Below are 20,254 nucleotides of genomic sequence, written 5' to 3' on the forward strand. Positions count from 1 at the left end.
CCATGTTCCTTTTATTCTTTGCTCCATTTATTTTAACCCAGATGCTCTCGATGGGGCTACCAAGCTCATCCCCCTGTATTCTGTGCAGAGATATGTATTTTTAACATATAGTGCAACTCCACCTCCCTTTCTGTTCCTCTTATTCTTTTTGAACAAGTTATATCCTTGAATTGCTGTATTCCAGTCATGGGAGTAATCCCACCAAGTTTCAGTTACACCTATCAAGTCATAATTTCCCTTCTGTATTAAGAGTTCAAGTTCGTTCTGTTTGTTTCCCGTATTCTGGGCATTAGTGTATAGACATCGAAGACCATGTGCTTTATAGTCTGGCATTCTTCCTACATGTTTCTGAAGACTATTATTATTAGAGCTGTTCTCTCTGTTGCGGTTGTTACCCTTGTTACCCTTTGTCCGTTGTTACCCCCAACTGTACATCTCCCTCCCTTGTAGGATTCAGTTTAAAGCCCTCCTGATGAAGTTCTTCATGCTGTGGCCAAACACATTCTTCCCGGCCTTTGTGAGGTACAACCCATCCCTTGCCAACAGTCCATCTTCCAGGAAGTATAGCCTTTGGTTCCAGAATCCAAATCTCTCATGCCAGCACCACTTTCATAGCCAGTCATTTACCCAGAGTATTTTTCTTTCCCTTTCAATCCCTCTTCTAAGTACTGGAAGGATGGATGAGAAAACTATCTGGGCCCAAAAGTTCTTGAGTTTCCTTCCCAAAGCTTCAAAGTCTGACATGATTTCTTCTTCGTAGCTCCGCTTGGTGGTAACATTTGTTACCACATGGATGAGAAGAAAGGGATACCTGTCAGTGGGCCTTATGAGTGTAAGGCCCTTCAGTCACATCTGTAATCCGTCCTCCTGGGAGGCAGCATACCTGGCAAGTCCATGGGTCTTTGTGACATACTTGGGTTTTGATCCCACTCAGCAAGGAGTCTCCCACAACTACTCCTCTTTTTGTTGTTGTAGGCCTTAGTTTCATTGCCTCTGCTTGACTGACCTTCAGCCTCTTCCTCGCTCTCATGAAGGTTCCCCTGTAATTCTTCCTTTGCAGGTTGTCCTCCAGTCTCATCCTCAAGTACCTGGAAATGGTTCCATAGTTCCAATGCTTCCACTGGTGCAAAGTGGCTTCTAGTTCTTCTGCTCCTAACTGTCACCCTTTTCCAAGGAGTATCCTCTACTTAATTTTTCCTCACTTCAGCATTTTTCTCTTCTGCCTCAGCTTGCTGTTGCTCTTCTAGCTTCTGTTCTTCACTTTGCTGCTGTAGTTCCACCATTCTGTCCAAGAACTCTTTGTGTTCTCTTATTCCCTGGAGGGTTGACACTCGCCGCTCCAGTCCTCTTACATTTTCTTCCAACAGCATGATCAGCTTGCACTTGTTGCAGATGTAGGCTATGTTGATCTCATGCAAGAAAACAAACATGACACAGACCTTGCAGGTCACCACCACTGGAGAGTCCTTTCCTGCCATAGTCTCTATTCCCTTTATGTTTCTAGCTTTCTGATTGTACTGGAATAGCCTGTGCTTCGTCCTCTATTCACTGGAGGTTAAAAACACAGTCCCACTGGTATGGAAGTGTGTGTTACAAGAAAAAGAAATTTAAAAAAAGAAAAAATAATAATAAAAGATTCTTTTTATTATTATTCAGGTACAAAAGCACAGCTACACAATCATGTAAACTAAACCATTATCCCTCCTGCTAGCACCCATGTAGCTATAGGAGCTGGAAACAGAGGTGGGTGCTGACCTGTAAATTACTCTCACCATACCAGACTCTGGTTGGGATCTGCAAGGAGTAATGAGATGTACAGCATCTTCCTTCTCCAGGGAGAGTAGATGCTTGGAGGAAGTCTGCTATATGTCACAGCGGAGCTAGAGATTAATGCACTGTCCCTGCCCACATGAACCTGCCCAGATATTAATATCTTCATCAGAGGCCTTCCTTCAGGTCCCATCACCATCTGAGGTGAGGTGAGGTGAGGTGGGGGTGACCTGTGATAGGGCCTTCCATGTTGTGGCATGCATGTGCACACTTGTGCACACAGACCCCTTTGGAGTGCCATCTCCAGGGAAGCTTGCTACTGCTGAACTCATTTCCTCTCCATTGCTAACCAAATAGCTTTTTATTCTGTCAGACCTTTTAGTATGTTTAAATTGTCTTTTTATCTAGCTGTGTTATTTTTGCTGCTGTTTTCTTTAATTATATTTTGCAGGAATGTTCATGTTTTAGATCAGGGATGTGGAAAGCCTTTCAGCCCAAGGACCAAATTCAATTTCGGAGAAGCTCTCGGGGCCCACATTTCAGTGGTACAAGGGGCCAAAGGCAAAGGGGATGGGGCTTAGGCCAAAGGGGGCAGGGTCACAAACTCCAAAATACCAGAATATTGCAGCTTAAAGCTCCTACTGCCAGTAACTAAGCCTTGGGAAAGTCATCTCAACCTTTCAGAATGGAGAAAAAACTGCACAAAAGCCAGGAAACCACAAAATGATTGGTGGTTGGGGAAAAGAGTTGTGGTCATATGAGGAAAAGGGTGTGGCCATATGGAGAACCCCAGAGGGCCAGAATGGAACACCAGCAGAGCTGGATCTGGCCCCTGGACCTGAGGTTCCTCACCCCTGTTTTAGATGTTTGTGAAAACCACTTTGGGAGGTTCATCTGAAAAGCAGTAGAGAAATATGTATTTATTTTTAAATTTTATTTGTACCTAAAACAAATTATTGTTGTTGTTAGTAGTAGTAGTAGTAGTAGTAGTATTTAATACATTTCTATACTGCCCAATAGCCAAAGCTCTCTAAGCAGTTTACAAAGATTAAAAACATTAACAAATACAGTATACAGAGATTTAACCCATTTACATACACACACACACAAACAATATACACAAGAGAATATATATCTAAAACAACCTCAAACAAGCAATCTCAAGCAAACAACTTTAACAATAACACAATCCAGAATCGATTTCAACTTTATTATCATTATTATTATTATTAATGTAGGCATGTGTCCCCACCTCCCTTTCTTAACAACTGCTAAACGCACTACACAGATGCCAAAGGGGAAAGGAAAAAACAACAACAAACCAGTTCCAGTCCTTCTCCTTCTACCAGGCAGCTCTCTGAAGCACAGCACAAATATATGTGATAAGCCTTGGAACCCTTTCCCCCCCCTTCAAAGCATTTAGCACTAATTGCAATTGTAGAGCACCACAGATCTGAAGGATGGGGTGAAGGGACGCATTTATAGGACCCTTTAAACATGTATGTATGTATGAGCCATTAGAGAGCAAAATTAAACAAAACATAAGTCAACTGGTACAACACTAACAGTGAATGAAAACAAGGATCAATACAAAGGCCATGAAGTCGTTTCACAGCTCACTTGCCACTAAATGACATTTCCAGAACCTCCTTGGAATTCTTTATTTCTCTTCCTCACTATCCTGTAGTTGCTACTGAATAGAACTTTGTTAAATCTGTTTGCATGCAGCTATTTTTATGAAAAGAAAGGCATTCTGAAGCTTCTCAGGAAAGCTGAGAAATATTATTCCTCATGGAATTTTAGGAGTGGAAAATGAGCCTGTTGGACATGGATTGACACATTTAGGAAAGGCATATGGCATAGTCTACCTGGTCTGCACCACTTCAATGGATGGGGTTGGATTCGGATTCCAGCATGAGCAACTGCACTGGCAGAAGTGAACTTACCCTTCCCTCTTTCCCGTGGCAGCCCCTCCAGCCACCTGAAAATGCTGCACAGAGAGTCAGGAGACCCTGCTGAATGGGGTGAGCTTTGGTTTGGGAAGAGGTGGGATCCCTTCAAAATTGGACTGAAGAGCCTTCTGCAAGCAAACTCCTTCCTCTTATGAAATATAACTTTTTCTCACAGAAGGCAGATCCTAGATACAACCAGGGAATTGCATGTTTAATGCTCCCCAACATGAACAAGTCCCTGCCACCAGGGAGAAATATATATTAACATATAGTCTTCTTTTGTAAAGCTCACTTACTGTAAGTTTCTACCAAGGCGAACATAAACAACTGCCAGTGTCCAAGTAGCCAACAGTGGTGATTACTATCTTAGCCATACCAGTACTGATCCCTCATTTGGCCCTCCCACTCTCTTCCGGAACATCGGTTTACCTGGCAGTAGCAACTGGGTCAGGATAGCAGCCTGCAATTTAATTCTCCACATTTTCCAAGAGCACTTGACATAGTGTTGTTCCAGGGAACTCTGGGAAGTTAAAATGGTGGGCTTTCCAGCAGCTTTCCAGACCAAGCTGCAACTACCAGGTAAGCTTACAGCCAGAGGGGAGTCCTACCGATTGGGGCACCTTGCCAGAATCTTCCTCAAAAAACTGGAGTCAATCCTGCTTTCTACCACAGGTTTTTTTCTCAACTGTAAATCAGCCTGGAGAGTTGAGGATCCTGGCTTTCTCAGGATGAGGAACAGGAACCAGAAGTTAGAAAACAAAAGGGAAGAGCAATTTGCAGCCCCCCTCAACTGGTGTTTATAAGTATGACTACTGATTAGCTGCTCCCCAAAAAGCAGAACTATTCTCAAAAACATTATTTGATGAACCATTGCAGCTTTTGGAAAAATTACAGATATGCAGAAAGAATATTGTAGATTTATGCCAACTCTGCTTCTAAAATGTTGACTCAGAAAAACAAGGAACAGGAGCTGTCATGGCAAATTTGGCCAAACACAAAGTAGAATCTGAACCATGAGTAGTTGCCTCCTGCCCCATGAACATTGTTTTCATGCAGAATCACAATACATCTAAATCTTAATTGAGAAGACAGCCAATTGCATGATAAATGTTTGCCCTTATAAAGATTTAATTAATAATCATATGGATAGTCAGTTTTGTAATGATCAGTTTCAAATGCTGAAATATAGCAGCAGAAACAGCCATTTAGGTAAATGATGGCATTGTTGTTCAAACTGCAGGATGCCTTAGAAGCCATAAATCAAGGCTAAAGTGGCTTTGAAACAAACATGATTATGATTAGTCATGGTAAACATGGATCTTCATATTAATCATAAGATAAATACCTTCACAATACAAAATGTAGAAAATATTTCTTTCAATTATTTATTTTTCTGCTTATCCCAAACTTTCTAAGCCGGCAACAAAAAACCAACATCCTTGCTAGCTGAGGAGTGGGAAGTCTGTCTTCCTCAGCTGAACACAAGGGCTAGGCTCCTAACATTTTGCTCCATAAATGGAAAGGATGCTGAGCCCATGGAAGGGGTCCTTTTGTGCACGGAAGGATCCCTTTCACCAGTGCAGCTCTCCTTCTGTGAACTGAAGTTCCATCTGTTCCCGGATCAAAAATTGAGGATCCAAGGCTCAATGCTTTACATGCCAGACCAACGTGGAGAAAAGAAACTCTCTTTCCACAAAGTACTTCTGATTCTCTTTGGCCCCCAAGACCAAGAGCTGCATCATGCATCCCCCAGGAACATTCCTCCCCCAGCCTGGTGCTCTCCAAACATGCTGGCTGGGAATGATGGGAGTCCAACACATCTGGAAGGCATCAGGTTAGGGAAGGCTGTCCTGGAACATCAGACAATGTGTCCAAAGGGAACTTAGGAAGTTGCCCCTGATGCACGTCTGGCAACTCCTTTAAAGAAAAACCTATTAGCCTTATTGTGGCAGGAGGCAGACTGGCAGCAGGGAGAAAGAACAAACATTTTCTAAATGTTAAAATCCAGTTTTTAAATTATGTAGAGGTAGGAGACTTTAGCCCTATTCAGGTATTCAAGGTCCCACTATGGTAGCCACTTACAAATTGCCAGTTAAAAGAGGAAATGCATTACCAAAAAGAGGACACAGAGGATACCAATTTGCAGAAAATTTGCATATGCTTATTTATACATTCAGCTGCAAATTTAGACATTATTGTTATTATTATTATTTAAATAGAAACACAATACGTACTGCCATAGTGTGGAAGACTGTGACCAGGCATGTGTGTCTTGCTCACTCTGCTGTCTAGGTACTGCTGATGGGCAATTTCAAGGCCCAGCTCCTCCTTCTGATGTTTCTTGATCTTAATATTGGACGGGACTGAACAACCCTTCAAACAGAGGATGCCTTCAAAACAGTCCCCTGGCACCCTTTCAGATAGAAGACTGTCCTCTGTAAAAGAGGAAACATGGGCACATTAGTCCCCACTGACCTCTACACATGAGCAGGGAGTATGGCTGTGCCATGTAGCCCCATTCCTTGACATCAGCTGTGTAATATAGGCATCCCCAGGCATTTACACATATAGCATGAATGTCTGCAGAAAGGACGACTCCTTGTGTACAGATGGAAGCAAGGAAGCCTCCACACAGTCTGGAACCTTACACTATCATACCATTTCCTCAAAGGCAGGTGTCCAATTAAAATGGTCCAGTCCCACAGATATGTATCACCTATGAATTCAAGAATGCTCTGGGATTTATAAGACAGTTTAAAATGGCTCTGTTGATTTCGATAACAGTATGTATTTGGGCAGGTTCAGGAAGCCTGACTCCTGTTACTGTAATATTTTATATTCATATTTTTATATCTGTTCTATTTACTGCTGTTATTTATCATTTTGGTTTGTTCTGATTTTAATTGTGTTTGCTTTTATTTGTGGGGAGCTGATTTGGAGGCCTTTAGGCTAGAATAAATAAATGAAAATACACTAGAACAACTATTCCCATGTTCATCCTTTTTGTTCATGAGTGTGTGTGTGTGTGCGTGTGTGTAAACTGTGCTTGCAAGAGTGATCCTTATCTTATTCATTGAAAACTGGCACAGGTTGCATTCAGCAGTTCACCTCTACATCTATGGCTTAAGAACATAAGAACATAAGAAGAGCCATGTGGGATCAGACCCAGGGTCCATCTAGTCCAGCATTCTGTTCACACAGTGGCCAACCAGCTGCCCACAGGAAACCCACAAGCAGGACAGGACTGCAACACCACCCTCCTTCCCATGTTCTCCAGTAACTGGTGTACACAGAGGCATACTGCCTCTGATATTGGAGGTAGCACATAGCCATCAGGACTAGTAGCCATTGATAGCCTTCTCCTCCATGAATTTGTCCAATCCCCTTTTAAAGCCAACTACATCTTGTGGAATTGAATTCCATAGTTTAACTATGCACTGTGTCCATTTATCTGTCCTGAATCTCCCACCAATCAGCTTCATGGGACGACTACGGGTTCTAGTATTATGAGAGTGCTTAGGTACTGATAGTTTTGCTTCCTGCTTACAAAAGTTCTTACTCTAGCAAACATACAGAATATTAGTATGGTGTTTGCCCCTGGATGTGGAAGTTAGGTTACCTTTAAAAAAAAAATGTGAAAGATGAGAAAGGAAGATGTGGAATATGAATATACTTATTTTTAAAAAAAAAAATTGAGAGGATTAACTGTAGCAAGACCACTACAAGCCCGTTTAGGCTGAAATTACAGTTTATACAAGCATTAGAATTCTAATACAGACCTCCAAATACACTTCCAGTTGTGAGCATATACACATCTCAGAAAGCTAGACAAGGAACATAACACCACCACAAACTGATTATGACAAACTCATCTACAAAAGGAAGACTTCATCTCTCCTTAGCTCTTTAGCTCAGTGGAGAGACCATGCTATTTTAAAGCCAGCCAGTTGACCACCCTGAAACAAATTGTATGATTGCTCTACTAAGGGATCCTGCATTTCTGAGGACATGAAGTCCCACTAAGGGAATATAAACTGCTCTAAGTAGATTTGCAGGAATGTAATACTGTCTGACTAATCCTCTTCTATATCTAACTACCTGTCAGCAGCTAAATGTATGCTTATCTACCTCAGGGGTGACATTAAGCTTAAATATTTAAATGTTTCTGGTGTACTATGAGGTCCCTAGCTGCTATATAAAATGCAATAATTTACCCATTATTTAGAGCAGTGGACTATGTTTGTCAAAAGGGGATCTCAAAATAGCCTCCCAAAATCTTGATGAAAGCTTGTTTGCACTGTAATTATTACTTTTCATATCTTGATATGACACTTGTCCTGGGAAGAGGAAACCTTTAGCCTCTAATAACATGCAAAAAAAAATTTAAGTGTCAATGATATTATCAAAATGTTAAATTAAAAAAAAACCATAAAAGCTACTTAAGCATGTTTACCAATCCTATCCTTCTTCAGCTCCCTACTTTTTCTCCAAATGATAAAAAAAAAAAATAGCTTCTTCAGAAACAGGGGGAAGTGTATTGAGAAGTGCGGCTTTATTTGTGGAAGGGACAGGGGACACTATTACAGAACGAAAAAGAATGGAAAACAATACTCAGTGTAGCCTTGCTATCCCTACAGCAAAATAACCCAGATAGATTAAAATTCCAGACTCCGTTGGTTTCTCATTGAGAAATATTATAGATGGAAGTGGAAGGAAATATGACATAATATCTGCATTGGCTGCACAGCCAAATTTGTTGAGTTCTTCAGGTGAGCCATGGGGCCAACTTAGCTTGAATTATTCGTAGATAATCAACAGACCAGTGCATTACTGCATCAAAGAGGAGGTAGTGATCCCAAGTTATTTATGGCAGGCAAAGTCCCAACTGTAAAGTTATCTTTAATCAGCTCACTAAACCCAGCATATATATATATATATATATATAGAGAGAGAGAGAGAGAGAGAGAGAGAGTTTAAAATGTGTGTCTCTGCTCTCAAAGCATAGAATGTACAGTATTCAGTAAATTCTGTGAATTAGGCACATTAATGCTTGGGTTCTAGCACTGTATATTTGCCACAAGTTGGCATTTGCAATTATTCAAGGAGCAAAGGTATGTTGCCCTTGGGAGCCAGTTTCTGTATCCCATACCTACCAAGAACCTGGGGGTTAGATTTTGCTCTCTGCTCTTTGTGATGAGGGGTTTTCCTCCTGGCATCTTTCTTTCTCTGGTCCTTATGGTGAGCAGTTGTTCTCCTGGCATCTTTCTGTGTCAGAAAGTTAACAAGAGCATGGGACTGCTTATCTGCAGTGGGGCTTCTACTTGTGGGAGACAACATGAAAGGCACTACAAACCTCTTCTTCTGGCACCAGTAAGTGAAATAATCTACAGAGATAGACCCTACAGAGATAGACCTTGGCTAAGATCCTTAGTATGTTGAAGACTGGACTGCTTCTGTTGGTCAAGGACTGCTCCTGTTGGTTCTTCTTGCACTGATAATGGCACCATTAACCCCCATAACTGCTAGCCATCTGGTGATGGGACCAAAAGTCCATTCTCCTGTTCTGGACTAATCTAGGAAGTGGTGCGTCATTATTGTCTGTATCATCATCTGCTGACAAGATCATGGGTTTTTTTCAGGTGTAAACCAGACATGCCTTTCTCCTGTAGACCTTGCATTATTTCCATCAGGTGCATGTGCTGGTCAGATCAAGCAGAAGGGCATCACTGCTCCCCTTATCAGCTGGTGGTAAATACAGGTGAGACCAGACTGAAGCAAATGTTTTATTTAAATTGTCTTGAATTAGTCTTTCAAAAGTAGCATTGGAAGGGGCCTGAGAGAGACTATTCTTTCAAGCCTCACTCTGTTTTTGCCATTTGACTCATCCTTCCTTGCTTCATCCCACCTTCCAAAACAAATAATGCATTGGATCAAACATTCAGATCATGGGATCAATATGGTGTTGTGAATGCTGGCCTGGACATAACATTTGTCAGTTGAATTGCTCAGTAATGGCTCAGAATGTCCCCTTTATGGGAGTTGTACCAGACATCATCCCTGGAATGCTTGGAATGTGAAAGCCACCAGCTTGCAGAAAAGGGCAACTAAGGGGCTGGAGAATCTCCCCTATGAGGGAAGGTCCCTAAACAGCTGGGATTGTTTAGCTTGGAAAAAAAGGCAAGTAAGGGGATACATGACAGAGATGTACAAATTATGTGTAGTGTGGAGAATGTGGATAAGGATACATTTTTGTCCCTCTCTCATAATAGTAGGACCCGGGGTCACCGCATGAAGCTGAATGGTGGGAGATTCAGGCAGATAAAAGGAAGGACTTCTTCACACAGCACATAGTCAAACTAGGGAATTCACTACAAGACGTAGTGATGGCCACCAATTTGGACGGCTTTAAAACTCACACAGTTTGGTTTTGTGATTCACTCAGTAAAAACTGTCTTTGCAACCTTGTATTTGGAGTGTTCTGTTTATGCCTAAGAACACAAAACATTACATGGTGTCAGAAGTGCAAGGAAATGGATCAGTTCAAGTCTCCAGAAAAACTGTTATTTGAAGGTAATGTGGCTGAAAATTGGAGAAAATGGAGATAAGGATTTGAGTTATATTGTATAGCAAATGGAGCTGACAAGAAGAATGAGAAGCTTCAAGCTGCTTTATTCCTGCATGTGGCAGGAGAACAAGCCAGAGAAATATATGATGAAGCAGAAAAGCGCAAGACACAAATTTTGCTGAATAAGTTTGAATTATATTGTGCTCCTAAAAGAAATTTTACATGAGAGACGTACGTTCTTTTCAAGAGCTCAGAATAAGGAAGAACCTGTTGACTCTTATGTGACTGACTGAAGTTATTGGCACAGTTATATGAGTTTAGCTAGCTGTGTGAGTCTTTGATTAAGGATATAATTGTTTGTGGAATAAGATCAGATAATCTTTGGGCATGGCTGGTGGCAGAAGTGGATTTAACCTTGGAAAAAGCTGTGAGCATTTATAGAGCAGAAGTGACTGCAAAGCAATTAAAAGGACTGGGATCAGCTGAGAAACAAATGGATATTTTGAAAAGTAAAGACAGTGTTAAAAAGAAAACTCAGCTGCATAAGAAGAAGACTGTGAAATCTGTTTCAAAATTTGTTTCAGGCTCAAAGTTTTGTTCTAGATGTGATATCTACAACCATAACATAAGACAATGTCCTGCATATGAAAAAGGTTGCTGAAAATGTGTAAGATCTAACCATTTTGCAAAGATGTGTAAAGTCATAGTTGCCAAGTTTGTTCACAAGAAGATGCACATGCTGGAGGAAGATTTACAAGATATGTTTATTGGGACTTTAACATCTAATAATTTGGAAAAAGAGTGGGCTGTAGATCTTAAAATAAAGAATAAGGATGTGAAGTTTAAGACAGATAATGGAGCACAAGCTAATGCTATTTCCTTAAGAATTTATAAGAGCCTTCAGAGTGAACATTTACAGAAATCAAATATAAGATTAGTTACTTATTCAGGTACAAGACTGGAAGAGCTGGGGAAGTGTGTTATGAAATGTACATACAAAGGGCAAGAATTTGATATAGAATTCCAAGTAGTAAATTTTGAAGCACAAGCAATCTTGGGTTTAAAAACAGTTACTGATTTAGAGTTAGTGAAAAGAGTAAATGTGTTAGAAAGGAAGGAAGGAAAGCAAATACATAAGCATTATGAAGATGTGTTTCAGGGATTAGGATGTTTGCCAGGTGAGTATTTAATTAAAATGGATCCACAGATAGCACCAGTAGTGCATGCTTCTTGTAAAATTCCAGATGTTCTGGAAATATTCTATGTTATGGGAGAAGGTAGAAAGAGAACTTAGAAGAATGGAGCAAATGGGTGTGGTTGTTAAGGTGGAAGAACCTACAGAATGGGTAAATTCAATACTGATTGTGGATAAATCTTGTAAAGATCAAATAAGAATTTGTCTGGATCCAAGGGATATGAATAAAGCCATCTGTAGAGAGTACTTTCAGTTACCAACAGTAGATGAAATCACTAGCACATGGGCAGGTGAAAAATCGCTTTCCGTGTTGGATGCTAGTAATGGATTTTGGCAGATGCAGCTGGATAAGAAGAGTTCCAGATTATGTACTTTTAATACTCCTTTTGGTAGATATAGATTTACTAGAATGCCTTTTGGTATTTCATCTGCTCCTGCAGTATATCAAACAGCAATGCAACAAGTATTTGAAGGATGTGAAGGAGTTATGTGCTATTGATGATATCCTGATATGGGGAAGGACACAACAAGAGCATGATGGAAGAGTTATGCAAGTTTTAGAAAGGTGTAGAGCAAGGAATTTGAAACTGAATAGAGGGAAGTGCAAATTTTCTATGACTGGAATACATTATTTGAGACATATCTTAACTGCAGAAGGAATAAAACCTGATAGAACTAAAATTGAAGCAATAGTTGAAATGTGAAGTCCTCAAAATAAGGGACAATTACAGAGATCCTTGGGCATGGTTAATTATTTGGCTGAATTTATTCCAAATCTTGCTACATTGACAACTAATTTGAGACCACTTTTAGTCCAGGGGGTGGAGTTTGAATGGACAAAGGTCCATAAGGAAGCATATAATGGATTAAAACAGATGTTAACAATAGGTCCTGAGATATTACAGTGTTGAAGAACCTGTACTTGTATCAGCTGATGCTAGTGGTACTGGATTAGGAGCTACAAGGAGGTTTACCAGTGGCATATTTTTCTAACGCTATGAATGAGTGACAGCAATCAAATGGCACAGAGATTACAGTTGAAACTAATCATAAACCATTGGAAGTTATTTTTAAAAAATCACTGTATAATACTCCTCCAAGAATTCAGAGATGGTTGTTAATATTACAGAAATATCATCTGAATGTAATATATAAACCTGGTAAAGAGTTAAAAATAGCTGATGCATTATCGAGGGTTTATATGAAGACAGGAGTCTTCATATAGGTTTTTAATACTGAAGAAGCTGATGTTGCTGTGAATTTAGTAGTTTCTTGTCTACCTATTTCTGATTTGAAATATAAAGAATGTACATTAACAACATTGGAAGATAACATTTTGCGAGAATTAAAGGCACTTACTTTGACAGGATGGCCAGAAAAGAAAGCACAAATTTTTAAAGAACCTAAACCATACTGGAATTATAGAGAGGAATTAAGTGTGTATGATGGTTTAATATTTAAGAATGACAGACTAATTGTACCCCAAAAGTTGAGGAAAGAAATGTTGGAATTAATTCATGAGAATCATTTGGGAACTGAATTGAGTAAAAGAAGAGCTCGAGATGTGATGTTTTGGCTGGGTACGTGTATGCAAATAGAAGCATTAATAATTAATATAATCTTGTAAGGTATGTCAAACTTTCAGAAATAATAATCAAAAGGAACCAATGTTGTTACCTCATGAAGTACCAGAAAGACCACGGCTGAAATTGGCAATGGGTTTCATGGGAAGTTTCATGGGAAGGAATATCTTTTGATAGTAGATTATTATTCAAAGTTTTTGGAAGTTTGTTTGTTAGAAACTTTAGCCAGTAAATGTATGATTATGCATTGTACATCTGAATTTGCTAGACATGGGACACCTTAAGTTATAATATCTGATAATGATCCTAAATTCAATTCTAGGGACTTCAGATTGTTTGTGAGAGAATGGGATTTTGTGCAAGATCAAATGGAATGGCTGAAAGAGCTATCCAAACAGTTAAGAAGATCTTAAAGATAGTTTGTATAATATAGATCCATATCTTTGTTAAATCTTAGAAATACACCTTTTTTAGATAAGCAGTCTCCAGCACAGTTACTAATGGGAATTGGGAAGACATTTGAGAACAAGGTTACCTATAGCAAAATCATTCTTGCAACCAGAAAGTATCTCATGTAATAGGATGTACGAATCCTTAAGGATGTATGAATCCCCTTACCTGCCGTCCGTGGGGAGCAGCTGGGGGGGAGGCAATCCATTCCTCCCCCCCCGGAATCCGTCCAGGCCACCTCCGCTTCGACCCTGCAGAGCTGGCTGCCAGCTCAGCAGGGCTGGAGAACGTCGATACGGCCGGCAGCCATTGCCATACCGTATCTCTTTATAAGTCAGTCCCCCAGATGCAAATGGTGTAGTAAAGTCTCCCAGACGCCAATGGTGTGGCCGTAAAGCTGGTCGATTAGCCTAAATGCAGCCATTTATGGCTGCACTTAGGCTAATCGAGCAGCTTCACAGCTGCAAATGCCGTCCGCTACGCCATTTGTGTCCCTGTTTTTGGCCGTGATAGGCTACGCAAATATTTGTATAGCCTATCATGTGAACAGGGATGCAAATGGCGTAGCGCCTATCATGGCCAAAAACAGTGACGCAAATGGTGTAGCAGACGCCATTTGCGGCCGTAAAGCTGGTCGATTAGCCTAAATACAACCGTAAATGTCTGCATTTAGGCTAATCAACCAGCTTTAAGGCCACAAATGGCGCCCACTATGCCATTTGCATCCGGGGGACTGACTTACACAGAGGTACAGCACGGCAATGGCTGCCGGCCGTATCAACTTTCTCCAGCCCTGCAGAGCTGGCTTCGCAGGGCCGACGTGGACAGGGATCCAACCTGGATGGATCCCGCAGGGAGGCGGAGGTGAGTGATCCGTTCCGCCACAGACTCCAGGGGGCGGGATTCTCACTGGAGTCCATGGCAGAATTCTCCGCCATCCCTAGGCAACCTGGCTGCACAACTAATTGAATGTCATCAAACTCCCAGTTCATACGTGGTGGAAACCCAGGATGCAAGATTGTATTAGAGATGGACAAAAGTCCCTTACCTGGTCCTGCAGCTGTTTTCAGTGGAGGGGGGAGGCGCTCCAGTTCTCCCCCCAAAATTCTTGGCGGGTGGGGAGGCGCCCCGCCCCTCCCGGCCGAAATTCAGGCTGGGGGGGAGGCACCCCATCCCTCCCCGCCAAAATTCTGGCCGGAGGGTAGAGCCCCGCCTCTCCGGCTGCAAAAGAAAAAACTAAAGTAAAAAAAAAACATGATAGGCTACGTAACGATTTACGTAGCCTATCACGGTTAGATTTTCAGTCAGCCGTGATAGGCTATGTAAATCTTTACGTAGCCTATCACGGCTGACTTTGAAAAAAAAAAAAAAGCGCGTACGCAAATGGCAACGCCCATGGGCACCGCCATTAGCGTACACGCTTCCCCCCCCAAAGTCAGCCGTGATAGGCTACGTAAAGATTTACGTAGCCTATCACAGCTGACTTTGAAAATCGAGCCGTGATAGGCTACGTAAATCGTTACGTAGCCTATCACTTTTTTTTTTTTTACTTTACTGGGAAATGGCAGCGGCGGCAGCCGGTCAGAATACCGGCTGCTGCCACTGCCGCCGCAACACCGCCGAACCACCGCCGGGACCCGTCGCCGAGAGGGACATTCGCACGAGGTAAGTCCGATCCCAGGGGGGCGGGGGGGTGGAGAATTTCCCCACCAATTTAGGGGGGCCGAATGCATTGGCATTCGGCCTCCCGGAGATTTGTGGAGAAATTCTCCGACATCCCTAGATTGTATAGGAGAAACAGAAAGGATTTGCAATGTGCATAGGACTGAAAGGATGCCTGAGGGAAGTCATGATAGAGGGACTAGGAAGGTAGATAGTGGAAGTGTGAATACAAAACAGAATGATTTCAGAAAGATGGAGGTAGAGGAGAAACCAGTAGAGGAAGAATATTGAGAAAACCTCTAAGATACGGATAGGGAGAATGAAAAACAAAAAGAAAAAAGGAGAGATATAATGATATGTGTTTGTATTTGGCTGTGTTGTATGAGGGGAATCATTTGAGTGTTACCCTGTTTAGTATAAAAGGATTCACCTGATAACTGTAAGAGCGGGAATGTAAGTTTGTACTGCGACTCACTCAGTAAAAGCTATCTTTGCAACCTTGTATTTTGAGTGTTCTGTTTATGCCCACAAACACCAAACATTACAAGAGGCAATATGCCTATGTACACCATGCTGCGGAACATGGGCAGGAGGGTGCTGCTGCACTCATGTCCTGCTTGTGGATTTCCCATTCATAGCTAGCCACTGTGTAAATGGAATACTGGACTAGATGGACCCTTGGTCTGATCCAGCAGGGCTCTTCTTATGTGCTAACTTTTTTTGGGGGGGGGGGGATTGCATTTTTAAAGTGCACTTTTTTAATGCAAGTTCAGGAAATCGTTATTTTTTTTTCTGAAAAAGATGCTGTTACTCATGTTCACATTCAGGTTTGTGAATGGGACATGATTTGCAAACAAAAATGAAATTCTTGTACATGCCTACCTGGGAGCTCTAGAAGCATCAAGGGGTGCAGGTATCTCTCTCTGGGAATCTAGCAGGTCTGCAGCCATGCTCCAAGTGCTCTACGTATATAATTGTAAATAAACCATGCTCTACTTGTATATTTGTAAATAAATCAAACATTACAAAAACACCATCTCTCGTTTGTCTCCTGAGATGGAGAAGGAATTTTCACTGTGTAAAATATAAAAACAAAAAACCGAAATACAATCAGTATTTCTCATCTCATCTAGTTTGGTCCTTACAGCTAAGCCAATTTTGTTGTTGTTGTTGTTGTTGTTGTGGCGTTTCAGTTTTGGGGCTGAAAAGTGAATGTTTGAGGAAAACCTCTAACCTTTAAGCCAGGGTGGGCAATATGTGGTCCATAGGCCTCCGCCGCTGCCACTACCAACAGTGTGGTCCCTGCCAGCCCTGCCCCTGCAGTGCTAAATTAAGCGATGAGAAAAATGCTGTCTTTGGCAGTACGGAGTCCTAAGAGGGTCCTATTAAGCTTGTTCTCAAACTAGATTTGAACCTTTTCATGCTCCATAGCTGCTACGGAGCACCAAAAGGGTCAAATTTAGCTTGAAAACAAGCTACATTTGATTTGATCCTTGTAATACGCAGTAGTACTTTGCAGCAGGTTTGGCAGCAAACCACTGCTTCTTCTCCTTTTTTTTGCCTTCCGCATCGGTATGAAGGAGGTGCCAAATGTGGCATGTTTTAGGTGACTTTTAGGTTAAAGTCCTCCCTTTTCACCTGACTGTGCTGCCCAATTTGTTGGTGGTTTGTCCTCTTCCAGTGGTTACTGAGAATGTTTTTGTTGCTATTTTAAATGTTTTTAACAAAGAAATTTTGTATTCTATTTTTAAATGCTTTAACTGTGAACATTTTGTATTTTAAATATCTGTGTTGTAAACCACCTCGAGATGTAGATTTAGTCAAGTGGTTAATAAATGTAGTAAAGTGGTTTATACATTTTTAGACATAGTCAAGTGGTTTACAAATTGATTAAATAAATTTTTAAAAGTGTTTCTCTGTGTTTTGTTAAAATCCTGTATATTAATCAGAGCTCAGAGCTGAGGGTTTTTTTTAAGGGCCAAGTTTTGAGACTAGGGAATTATGCAATTCCTGCACACAGGTATTGCTCAGGGAAGCTCTGAAACCTTGGAAGCAAGGGACCTATAGAATTCCTCTCTGACCAAGCTCAAGGAAACTCCCCAGTGAAACTGAGCTAAAACTTAATCAGGCCTAACATGCACTCTCTGTAAGCCTTTCACTCAGCCTATGTTTGATGAAATCCAGAGACGTAGCTGTATTTGTTGTCAAAAAAACAAGTGTTCTATGACACTTTTAAGAATAACCCTGGCCACTTGACTGACCTCAATCTAGCAGCAAGTGCAGTAAAGTATTCAAAACAAGAAGTATAATGAAGGTTGGTCAGGTGGTATCTGGACCTACTGCCCTGAGTAGAAGGTGGGTATGCTTCAGGATTGGTCCATATTTCCTGACAAGGCTCTGGATTGGCCAATTGATGGTACCCTTGCTGATTCTTTGGCCAAATAAGTATCCATTTCAAAGTGGCATCTACATGGCACCCATTCAAATGCTGAAAGCATTGTAACGTCCATTAAGCCAGTCCCTGTATGAAGTCTCATAAAAATTTCTGTTATTTGTGTAGCCAACAAAACCACCTAATATATGTATAAGAGAACCAGAAAAACTTGGGTAGACATCACCATGGCTTTTGCAGCAACACCATAAAATCTAAGAACCATATGAATTTAAGAACTTTCTCATTGAATTCCTTGACCCCAGAATCATATATTTAGACACCAGAATGATGTCTGTAAATGTTATAGGAGCTGAAATAGGTGCAGTTAAAATTTGGCAGCAGCCATTTTGAAAGATGGCATCTAGAAAATCTGTTCCAGACTATGGTGATGTCTACCCAAGTTTTTCTGGTTCTCTTATACATATACTAGGTGGCTTTGTTGGTTACACAAATCACAACAGAAATTTTTATGGGACTTCATTACAGGGCCAGGAGGACTATTAGGGCTAAAGTAGATGTGACATTTGTCATGTAGTTTGTCATGTGGTTGATTTTTCTTTTACAAATATCTGGTGTCTTGGGGGCTGGATTAGGACCGTGGTGTGTAGGGAAGGGTCCTCATAGGAATCACTCCAACACATCCCCCATGCATGCTATTCTCAATTGGAGGAAAGCTCCCATTGGCACCAACTGAGCTTTCCTTATATTATGAATAGCAGATGGGGGGGAGTAACTCTGATTGGGACCATGGTGAAACCAAAAAGTTAAAATCCCCCTTCCCCACACCACATCGTCCAGATCTAGTTTGGGTGCACTGCCTATTTGTGAAAGAAAAATCTGCTATGCAAGGGTGAACTATATGGCATATGTCCAGTCTAATCTGGGCCTTACTTCCAACTAAACACGCATAGGATGGCATGCTTAGCCCAGTATCCAACATTGCCCAAGTGCCAGTGGGACCCACTGCTAGCACAATGGAGAGTTAGAACTTTGTATAAGAACCGGAAATGAGCGGAAACACTCATTGCCAGAACAGGAAAGCTCAGCGGACCTTGCATAAGTGAGCTCCACTGACCTGCCTGAGCCAGGAACGAGTGTTTCTGCTTGTTTCCAGAATCACTAACTCCACATTGCACTAGCAGTGTGTCCTGCTGGCCCAATGGAATCAGTGGGAACAAAGCGGTCTCATTGGATACTGCTCTTAGTTAGTTAGTTAGTTCTTAGTTAGTTTTTAGCCTCATGTGGAGCAGAGTGGTAGGCGGAAGTATTGCAACCGAAACTCTCCTCACGACCTGAATTCGATCCCAGCGGAAGCTGGGTCCCAGGTAGCCGGCTCAGGTCAACTCAGCCCTCTATCCTTCCAAGGTCGGTAAAATGAGTACCCAGCTTGCTGGGGGAAAGGTAGTCATGACTGGGGAAGGCAATGGCAAACCACCCTGCTATAGTCTGCCATGAAAAGGCCAGCGAAAGCGGCGTCCCTCTAGGAGTCAGTAATGACTCGGTGCTTGCACAGGAGGAACCTTTCCTTAGTTATGAACCTGTATCCCTTAATACCCCATGCATATAGTTCTGAAGATTTTCTGAGAATATGAGAGGAAAAGACTAACCAATTTCACCTTATTCTTAGCAGAGCTCTCTTGCTCTTCTTAGTAGGCAAAGTACCTGAAACGGAGCAGCAAGTAATCACCTTTTTACCAATATTTCTGGCAGAGGTCATAGAGAAGAATTGCTGCAAAAGCCATTTAACGTGCAAGAGAGTCATAAAATTCCCATCGTCCTTGATGCTGACTGGGTTGTATTTGAATAACCTTAAACAGCATATTGAATTGTTGAACTGATGGAAAATAATGAATCCAGTGCATCCGGAACATAAAAGACAATTTGCAAGGAAGTTGCTTGGCTTGTAAATCACCACAGTCACCAAATGGAGAAGACCAAAATGTAAATAGGAATGTATTTCTGTAACTCTTTATTTAAGAGTAGTTTGAATGGAAACAGATAGATTCATTCACATCAAGGTGATTTAAAATGTGGTTTAAATAATCAGGAAAATAGATTTTCCATTGGTAATTCATACATTTCCTAAACACTTATGAAGACCAATTTGTTATTGCAACCACTAAAACATGTTAATTTACAACAAGATTATTTATTAGTGCTATGCCCAAAACTTCAGTTCTTCCATTTTTGGCATTTCGGGGTGGGGATGAAAACTCTTGTGAAAGAGGCTGGGGAGGTGACAATTTCAGGTAACTTTCTCCTTGGGGAAAAGAACACACTTTCCTCTTACCTTTTTAAGTGGTGGTTGCGGATCTTCCTTTTTTGCCCCCCGCCCAGCATTTGCAGCTGCCCAGGACTCTTTAGAGAGAAGCCCAGCAGCTCTTACTGAACTCTCAGGAGACCATGTGACCTCACCCTCTCTTACAGGCATTCAGGAAGGCCTCCAAGGCCACAGAAGCTCTGCAAAGTAGGAACAAACAGGGCTTTCAGAGCTTTCGAAAAATTATCTTCTTCCTTGCAGCAACAAACGCAAACAAGATAAGAGTTTTTTCTAAAGCTCCAGAAGTCCCACTTGTTGTTGTTTGCCACAGCCCCAGAGTTTTTGCCAAGCTTCTGCAGCCCGGGAATTCTTGCTGAATGCCA

General features: G+C 41.4%; 1 protein-coding gene across 2 annotated transcripts in view; it reads right to left on the reverse strand.

Moving 5' to 3' along the window:
* LOC146352375 (uncharacterized) overlaps positions 1–20,028 on the reverse strand; it is a 135,503-nt gene extending 115,475 nt beyond the window's left edge. The window contains exons 1-3 of one of the 2 annotated variants that reach the window (XM_084832095.1): positions 19,902–20,028; positions 16,060–16,139; positions 5,957–6,157 (exon numbers count right to left, since the gene is read on the reverse strand). In XM_084832095.1, the coding sequence (XP_084688221.1) occupies positions 5,957–6,157; positions 16,060–16,078 (220 nt within the window). In that variant the 5' untranslated portion in view covers positions 16,079–16,139; positions 19,902–20,028. Of the gene's footprint in view, positions 1–5,956; positions 6,158–16,059; positions 16,571–19,901 lie in introns of those variants that run through there. The other variant, XR_014787352.1, reaches the window with a different exon arrangement.
* Between the last annotated feature and the right edge of the window lie 226 nt (positions 20,029–20,254).

Source organism: Heloderma suspectum, chromosome 2, assembly GCF_057233095.1.
Source record: "Heloderma suspectum isolate Gila_16-S chromosome 2, 16-S_ref, whole genome shotgun sequence".
NCBI classification, from domain to species: Eukaryota; Metazoa; Chordata; class Lepidosauria; order Squamata; family Helodermatidae; genus Heloderma; species Heloderma suspectum.